At 39.3% G+C, this 9,451-nt stretch overlaps 1 protein-coding gene across 2 annotated transcripts in view; it reads left to right on the forward strand.

The window, feature by feature from the left end:
• The first annotated feature begins 140 nt into the window (after positions 1-140).
• Positions 141-9,451, forward strand: part of LOC101847772 — an 18,523-nt gene continuing 9,212 nt past the window's right edge. Inside the window, exons 1-6 of one of the 2 annotated variants that reach the window (XM_005110508.3) lie at positions 141-677; positions 2,958-3,036; positions 4,018-4,074; positions 4,893-5,004; positions 7,894-7,935; positions 9,111-9,187. In XM_005110508.3, the coding sequence (XP_005110565.2) occupies positions 526-677; positions 2,958-3,036; positions 4,018-4,074; positions 4,893-5,004; positions 7,894-7,935; positions 9,111-9,187 (519 nt within the window). In that variant the 5' untranslated portion in view covers positions 141-525. The remainder of the gene's footprint in view (positions 678-2,957; positions 3,037-4,017; positions 4,075-4,892; positions 5,005-7,893; positions 7,936-9,110; positions 9,188-9,451) is intronic. The other variant, XM_013089228.2, reaches the window with a different exon arrangement.

Raw genomic sequence — 9,451 nt, forward strand, 5'->3', positions numbered from 1 at the left:
GTCTCTCGTCTCAACCACCAGCGTTAGAAAAAACTGGCACACCCGGTGGACGAATGGAATTTGCCGGGCCGTGTGAACTGTGAACTGTGAACTGAGGTGAACTCGGTTATTGACAAAGTTATTGTCTGCTAGCAGTGCTAGCTAGCCCAAAGTCGACTATAGCCAAGGCTTTGTCAACAGCAGGCGTCATCAGGAATAATAAAATATTGTTGCCTGCCTTTATCAACAGCAACAAACTAACTTAGGCCAAAAGATCTCAATATATAACAGCCCACTGTTTAGGCCTAGAATCTAGACTCTAGATCTATGACCAAAACCAGCAGTACAGTAACAGTGAAGTTTACGGTGACCATTTTGCCTTGGAAGAAATAGATCTAGAATCTAGATTCTAGAATTATATCTAGAATATATATTAGATCTAGATATAGATATAGATATAGATCTAGATAATATAGATTTATAGATCTAGAGTCTAGATCTAGATTCTAGTCTAGACTCAATATCCTACTGACTGGAACTTGAGTTATGGATTCTGTAATATTCTTTGCTACACGTCCTGATTTCGAAAACCTTTGTTGTATCACTGTATGCTGTGATATGGAGGGCAGTTTTCCAAACAGCCAAATGAAGGCACAAGGCGAAGGCCTTCCTCTACAGTCCCACATTTGGAAATGTAGGTAAGCATGCATAGATCTACATCTAGAGTCTAGATCTAGACTCTATCTAGATCTAGAATCTACCTCAAGATAAAAAAGTAGATCTAGACTCTAGATCTAGATCTTTAATAATCTAGATCTATATATATCTAGATCTAGATCTAAGAAACATAGTCATGATAGATTTTCAGATTTCCGTCCTTTTTGTTGTTGTTGTTGTTGTTTGTTTGTTTGTTGTTGTTGTTTTTTTGGTCAAGTGAACTAACTTTCTTGACAAGTGGGGCAAATGAACTTATCACATAGATTTCTAATCCGTGATTCAGCTCTGAGCTTTTGAATTTTGTTCTAGCTTCGCTTTTGCCATTTCATTGCAGGAAAAGGAACGCCCATAAGCCTACTTATAAACATGCTATTACAGTGGAAACCATCTATTATATAACAGGCCCAGTAATAGATCTAGCAGGGGTCCGGTAATAACAGGGATTTTTTTTAATCCCCATTTTTTCCTACTCTTTGTCTCTATTACAAGTTATCGGCAATAACAGGGCCTCATCGGAGCCCAATCGGATATTGCTGGAACAAAGGCTCGTTGGCAATGTGTAAAAAGTAAGAGAGAGAGAGAGAGAGAGAGAAAGAGAGAGAGAGAGAGAGAGAGAGAGAGAGAGAGAGAGAGAGAGAGAGTAACGCAGTGATGGAGCAAGCCCACGCAAGCCACGCCTCTGCAAGCACACGCAACAGGTGAAGCGAGAGAGAGAGAGAGAGAGAGAGAGAGAGAGAGAGAGAGAGAGAGAGAGAGAGAGAGAGAGAGAGAGAGAGAGAGAGAGAGAAAGAGAGCTGCGGTGTGCTGCAGACTTCGATCTAGCCCAAAGCTTCGCCAAAAATTAGAAAGTTTTGGCCTAGCTAGATATCTAATCTACACACACGCGTAATATTCCCTTTGCAGGCCTGCCACATGGCCACGAGCCTGAAGCCTACTGGTTCCCATTTGTACCTCTCATTGAAAAAAAAAGACTAAAGAAATAAAAATGCCCCCCCTCCCAACCCCCCCCCCCCCAAAACAACCCCCCAACAACAACCCAACAACAAACAAACCCAAACTTGCAATAATTATTACCTAGTCCAAAACCCCTGTACGTGGGTATAATATGAACTTGTGGCAAGGGAAACTACCCTTGAATAAATACAGATGGATTAGTCCTCAGATGCTTACTTCCCTTGCATTTCTGATTTATCACGGATCTGCTGACATAACAGGACTTTTTCTCTGGTCCCGCCATCCCTGTTATATCAGGTTTCCACTGTATTTCTCTTTATAAAAATATATGGAACGACTTGAATAATATAATATAGCATCATCTGCCTATTGCCTGCCCTGAGTTATACGACCCTTATTTTACTAATGTAAATTTGCCCCTCAATATTATACCACCAGCAAACTGGTCACTGGAGGCCTAGGCCACAACATAGATCACAAAAGACCTCAGTCAAACAGTGTGTCTTCCATTTATAAGTTTTATTATAACTGAAATTATAAAAAACAAAGAAATGCCCAAACTCTCCCATGCATACAAATCCAACCAGTAACATCAGATTGAGTAACATCTCGTTCTCATCCTGTCTCACTGGGCGTATTGATTGTCAACAGAAAATAGGATTATCAAGTTACAACATGGAAAAGCGGCAGTGATTAACACACTTCCTGTGTGTTAATCCACAAGAAAATATAGTTCCAAACACACTGTTTGACCCCAATCTACAAAACCACCGTCTCATGCAGTATGCAAGAAGCTTGAAGAGTAAGCTTATTGAAGAGTTTAGGCCTTACTGAAGGAAGACTGACCACCTCATCAAATTTCTGATAAAGGGAAATAACTCATCTCCTTTGTGTCATTTTAATTGAGGAAAAAGATGATAAATAAAACTATTTTGTAAAGGATCAGCCTCCCATCTTGTATGAATATAGAAGTCTAGGCCCCCTGTAGATGATTTCCTGTGAAATTGTAGGATTTCGACTATGTTATTCGGAAACAAACTATATATATACATATATATATACATATATATATATATATATATATGTGTGTGTGTGTGTGTGTGTGTGTGTGTGTGTGTGTGTGTGTGTGTGTGTGTGTGTGTGTGTGTGTGTGTGTGTGTGTGTGTGTGCTCTTACTAAATTTTGTTATGAAAAAAGAAAGACTACTCAAAATTGAATTTTCATGAGTTCATGCTGGTTACCAGTAAATTTGTTGCACCATTCCAAAGGCAGCTTAATATCATCCCAGTTTATTTTGATCATTTCAGAGAACTGATATTTACAGAGCCAGGTGTGCTTGGAAGTCCTGCCTATGAGCCAGGTCACATTTTTCATATAGTTATGACCGTAAGTAGAATGGGATTTTGTAACATATTATGTTATACCTGATATGTACTATATATACTATGCACTCAAATCATTTTTGTGGTTTAGTTATGAGTTCTGAAGGTGATTTACTTGGGGCTTAGGGGTTTTGCCAGGTTTTTATTCTTATCAATGCTTGGTCTAATGATTTGTCATTGGAACCTTTGGAAAAATAAACCCTGAGTCTTCCTCCCTGATCTCCACAAGTGCAAAATTAGGAACCAGTATCTTCAGTCCTGAAAGTTTTTTTTCCTTTTTCGAGGGTTGGGGGTGAGGTGGGGGGGGGGGGGGTCTTAAAGCTGAACCTGTAACCAGACTCGTTTCGTGCCGAGCGATGTGGTATCTTTTTGTAATATCTCATTACCATTTATTGTTCCGCTGCACATGATGGATATGGTTTATGCCCTCGGCTTGTTGTTCTTTTTAACTCACCTATGCCACAATGTTTCTGAGCAATGAATGTGGGTGGTTGGCGGGTGCTCTGGTGTGGTTTGCTCCTTCTTTCCTCTTAAACATCTATCGTCCTTTTCTCTCATCCTTCTTTTTTACGTTTGTTGTTACTCTCTTGTAACACCTCTAATCTTCGGCACTTATATGACCTTATTGTGTTGCAAGTGCCGTAAAACTCTTTACTAAACTAAAACTGAGCAATGCATTTTGACCACTTGAGATTGATATCCATTTCCAAGCCTCTTTTTTGTAGCATGTTGGGACTAGCTAGAGGCTATTAGTCTTAGATCTATTTTGTTTGTAACTCTCATTTCCGAATGGTCCGATAAAGGGTCTGAAATATATATATATTGCAAAGCTGAGGGTCTTGCTTGACAGAAATCTCCTTTCAGCATCACATTCATTTGTTTGGAATATATTATATATGTATATCTGCATGATCATTTGCTCATATATTAAAATATTATACTAACTTGCTTCTCATGCTTTCAACAAATTTCTTTTGTTTTTCAGCAAGACCTATACAAGACAGGAAGAGTACAAGCCAGACTTCAGACTCAAGGCCTTCTTGTAAAATTTGTGAACTATTTCAATTTGTGTTTCTACTTTGCTTTACAACTTTTAAGATATAACACTGCCCGTCATGCCGTACCATTTTGCTTGTCAGGAGAAAAAAAGAAAGTTGGCCCAAAATACTACCAAAGTTGTTTTATTTGAGCTGATTGAATTCTATTCCTGCAGATTTTCACTTAATAATGTAGGAAAATCTACTAAGTTGGGATAAGTCACATGTTGTTGTTGTTTTCAAATCCCTTTCGCTGCGAGCATTTCGCTCTTGGCAGCGCAATTCCTCCCTCAAGTAACCACATGTCCTTGTCATCTGGTCAACGCCAGAGTAGAGCATGCTTTGTAAGTCTTTAGGAGGAAGTTACATAAATATGTATGAGCTCTGCTTTCTTCAGTGCAAACTTCATCAGGGTAGCTCTTGTTCATTCCAGTTCAGTAGGGCCTATCAGGGCGAAATTGTTTCGATTCAACATTTAGTTGTTCCTCCAAATCCAGCTGGGATTCTGTCTGTTGATCATTTTGCTTTTTTTCTCCCTAGTAACAATATCTTAAGCAATTATCGTAGATATTCTAAAATGTATATGTATTCATCCAAGACCAGCAAACATTAAAAGTCCTTATGATTGGAACATACACTGGCTTTATAAAAAAAATTTGATTCTTTTTTCTCTCTAGTATCAATATCTTACGCAATCATTATATATATTCTAAAATTTATATTTTATATATATTCATCCAAGACCAGCAAACATTAAAAGTCCTTGTGATTGGAACATACACAGGCTTAAAAAATTACTATGATCCTTTTTTCCACTTTTCAGCCTAGCAAGCCCCACAGAGTGTCAGCCCCTTTGTACCAGACTTGCCTACATTACACAGTACTTGCAAAGCTTGCTCCTGAGTGGAACAAAGTTGGTGACTGGTATATCAAAGGTACCGTAATAATTAGTATGATTGATGCTAAGTACATGGCTTCTAGAATAATCTCAATGATTAGCTTTTTTACCAGTAATTATGTAAGACCTGCCATCATCACTGTCCTCATATTTATTTCAAAATTTGAAGTAAGAAAGGAGAGTTTGGGGAAATGTTCTAATAGTTTAGTAAACATAACATAAAGTTTGGTTTCAAATATTTTATCTGGTAGGCTTTCTCATGAGTAACTGAGAAGAAAAATGAAGTAAAGGAAATGCTGTACATTGATACAGAGAGAAAGGGTTAATAAAGGAGATCTTTCACTTACAGTACCAGGTGAGCAGGTCCATGACTGAGTGTGAGCCAGGTCAAGAACTTGATCATTTATGTTCCACCTCCAGGGTTCCAAAGAAATTCTCATCATCATCATTGTATAATGCATATATTAAAACAGTTAAGACCTGGTAGTATTTCCAATTTTTTTAAATCACAAGTTCAACATTTCACCCTCAACGGGCTTCCTCGGGAACATTCACAATATAAATGACAAGAATCTAGATCTAGACATACTGTAAAAAAGTCATCATCATCATCATCATCATCATCATCAGCAGCAGCAGCAGCAGCAGCAGCAGCAGCAGCAGCAGCAGCAGCAGCAGCAGCAGCAGCAGCAGCAGCAGCATCAAAGTCACTGCAGAGAGGCACCTCTTCTCACTAGGAGGATGTCAAACATATGTTTGAATGTCCAGGAACTATGGCAATTCGAATAGAGTTATTTGGACGAGTGGAGGTGCTGCTAAGCATATTGACAATGGAGCTGAAAAAGAGCCTCGCTCTGGCTCAAAGATTTTTTCGTGGAGTCCACAAGGCAACAAGGAAGGAAACAAAAATCATTGTCATCATCATCATCATCGACACCATCGCGCAGTTACATTCTCTGAATTCTTGACCTCACATCTCACAGTATTAGAGTTACTCTCTCTCACAGTGGTTCCGATCGCAAGCTGCTGTGGGCGGCTTTGGAGATAAAGAGTTAATGTTGAGTTTTTAAGAAGTCTGAATAATGTTCAAGTTCTAGTTGTAACTTTACGACACCACCATCATCATCCTCATCATCATCATCCTCGTCATCATCATCTTTATCATCATCATCATCGACATCATCGTCATCGACCTCATCTCACAGTTGCTTTCACTTAAGTCTTGACCTTACATAATATCACTGTTCTAGAGCTACTCTCTCTCTCCTACTGTTCCTTCTGCCAATGATACTGAGGGTTTCTTGGCAGTTCCCATTAGTTATTTCCTTGGTGGTGTTGCGATAGCTTATTGTGGTCATTGTCTCCTTGTTCATCTCTTATTCTCCATCTTCCCTTTGTGCATGTGATTCACTTATGTTCCCTAATAATTTATGCAGGACATTTGTCATTTTGTGTCTCATCTTTTCTTCCTCACTTTCCGGATGGGTGGTTGGCGGGTGCTCTGGTGTGGTTTGCTCCTTCTTTCCTATCAAACATCTATCGTCCTTATCTCCCCTTCTTCTTTTTTATGTTTGTTACTCTCTTGTAACAACTCAAATCTTCTGGCGCTCATATGACCTTATGCTGTTACGAGCGCCATAAAACCTCTACTAAAACTAAATTAAAACTTTTTTCACTTTTCCTTTTTACTTATGTAACCCCCTCCCCAACCAAACAGTGTGTGGAGAGAGGGTGTAAATATGTACTTAAATCTGGTACCGTACGACAATTTGCAAAGGTGGTCAAGGAAACATTTTAAAATGTAGGTTTTTTTGGATGAGGAATTTTTCTTTTCTTCACTTCTTGATTCTGTAGATACTTGAATGTTGAGTTTTTAAGGAGTCTGATTGATGTTCAAGTTCGTGGGTGGTTGGCGTGTGCTCTAATGTGGTTTGCTTCTTCTTTCCTATCAAACATCTATTGTCCTTATCTCCCCTTCTTCTTTTTTATGTTTGTTACTCTCTTGTAATACCTCTAATCTTCTGGGGTTCATATGACCTTATGCAGTTGCGAACGCCGTAAAACCTCACTATAGAAAAAACAGTTCAAGTTGTAACTTCACAACACCACCAAACCATTTCACTGACAAAAAAAAGTTTGTCATAAACTGAGGTGGACGCTTTGACTTGAGTAGATTGCCAGGTTCAATACTGAGATGGGTCATGTTATTCATTTACAGTGGAGACCATAATATATAACATGCCCGGTAATAACAGGGATTTTTTAAATCCCCTATTTTTCCTACCCTTTGTCTCTATTAAAAGTTTTCAGCAATAACAGGGCCTCATCGGGGCCCAATCGGTTATAGCAGGGACAAACGCTTGTGTTAAAAGTAAGTAAGTGAGTGTGTGTGTGTGTGTGAGAGAGAGAGAGAGAGAGAGAGAGAGAGAGAGAGAGAGAGAGATCAGAGAGAGAGAGAGAGAGTAACGCAGTGATGGAGCAAGCTCATGCATGCCACGCCGCTGCAAGCACCCACAGCGGGTGAAGCGAGAGAGGGCTGCAGTGTGATGCAGACTTCGATCTAGTCCTACGCCTAGCTACACGCACGCGTAATGTATTATACCTAGGTAATGTATTACCTTCTTATTAATATAGTAATACCTAGGTAATGTATTACCTTCTTATGGGAATGCCCCTTGTGCAGTGATGTCGGTCCTTCACACAAGTAAACAAGTAATGTATTACCTTGTCCAAAACCCTTGTTGGTGGGTACTTGTGGCAAGGGAAACTACCCATGAATAATAAATGCAGGTGGATTAGTCCTCAAATTCTTACATTCCTTGCATTTCTGATTTAACAGGGATCTCATATAACAGGACTTTTTCTCTGGTTCCACCATCTCTGTTGTATCAGGTTTCCACTGTATGTTTCTTGTTGTTCTCCTCAGGCAAAGATTTCTTGTCTCATACTGGACATGCATACGCAATAAGTAAGTGCTTATTAAGTATTTCATTCAGTAGATAAAAAACGAAAAGTGAACATACTATCACAGCTGAGAATAACAAGATACGTTATGTGTCTTTGCTCTGAAAAGCTTACCCCAAAACAAAAGTTTGAAAACAGTAGATTATCTGAAACGTTATTCTTAATATTAAAGTTGAAACTCTTTCTTCTGACAATAATATCATGGGACTGTTTTTCTGTAGATCACAAGGTCCCTTTGTCAGACACTGGACTCAGGAGAAATATTCCAGGAAGCACACGTAACTTTAAGTAAGTCTTCTTTTTTACTTGCTGTAGCTCAAATCTGTACGTGTGTGTTAATTGAGTCAGTTACCAACTAAACCAACTTTGTCAGCTACAGGCAGGAGTGAGTGAGCACTGTGGACCTATTACTGTTCTATTAGGAAATAAACCCCTTTCTTTTGTGAATTACTTTTTGTCTTTCTTAACCCTATCCGTATGCCCTGGGGTCATTTTGTACCTCCGGGCTTGCATTCTTCACATTTTAGAATACTTCTAGTACAAAGATCTTTTTGAAACTTTCAATATTTCTCAAAAAATCATTTTGATAGACTGCTATACAAAGCGTACGGTTCGGATTAACGAGTAAATTTCCTCTTTGGAAAGTGGTGGCACAGAGTTCCCAACGTAGTGTGGATATGATAGTACAACACAACGTACAGATAGGGTTAAAGCTCAGTGGTGTCCACCTTATAGCAACCCCTTGGGAACCAAACTTTGGTCGCTGGTAGGTGGAGGTTGCTGCTAACTGAATTTTCAAAGGTGGTTCGTCTTCCATTCTCCCACCCTGTTCACACACAAACAAACACATACACACACACACATACACACACACACAAACACTCACATGCTCTCACTGACACATGCATGCACGCACACACATACGCACACGCTCACTCGCACACACACTTATTCACAGGCACGTGTGCACAATAGTTGGCGGGTGTGATGATGTTATTACGTTGAAAAATGATAATAAAGGCAATGCCAGCTTTTTATTTAGTGAGCTGATGCTCCATCACAGGGCGATTATCTTATGCACTCCATTTAATTTACGATGTTCAAGAAATGACTGGTGAAAGAGGCGGAAGGGTGAATATACCTCACATTAGAAGCTCATCTTTCGCTTTCTTTTCACAGAAATGAAGCTGTCTGTTAACAAGGATGAAATCTTTATAGCTCTGACTGGGACTGTAGTCAGGTGCCCACCATTGCAAGTACGTTGCATTGATATTTTACTTAACTGATCTCTCTCTCTCTCTCTCTTTCTCTCTTGCCATATTTAACTCCCAGTGGAGCATATGCCATCAACGACATTTCTCCAGCTTCAGAAGCCTGTCCCGTGCATCCTTTTCTAGCTGTTTCCATGATGTTCTCGCCTTTTCCATTTCCACGTGTACCGCTCACCTACATGTCATCTTACTTAACTGATTTAGAATACAGAAACATGTGTTTAAAATATATGTGCTTGCTTTGTATAA

The sequence above is a fragment of the Aplysia californica genome, unplaced genomic scaffold (genome assembly GCF_000002075.1).
Source record: "Aplysia californica isolate F4 #8 unplaced genomic scaffold, AplCal3.0 scaffold00902, whole genome shotgun sequence".
Lineage (NCBI taxonomy): Eukaryota > Metazoa > Mollusca > Gastropoda > Aplysiida > Aplysiidae > Aplysia > Aplysia californica.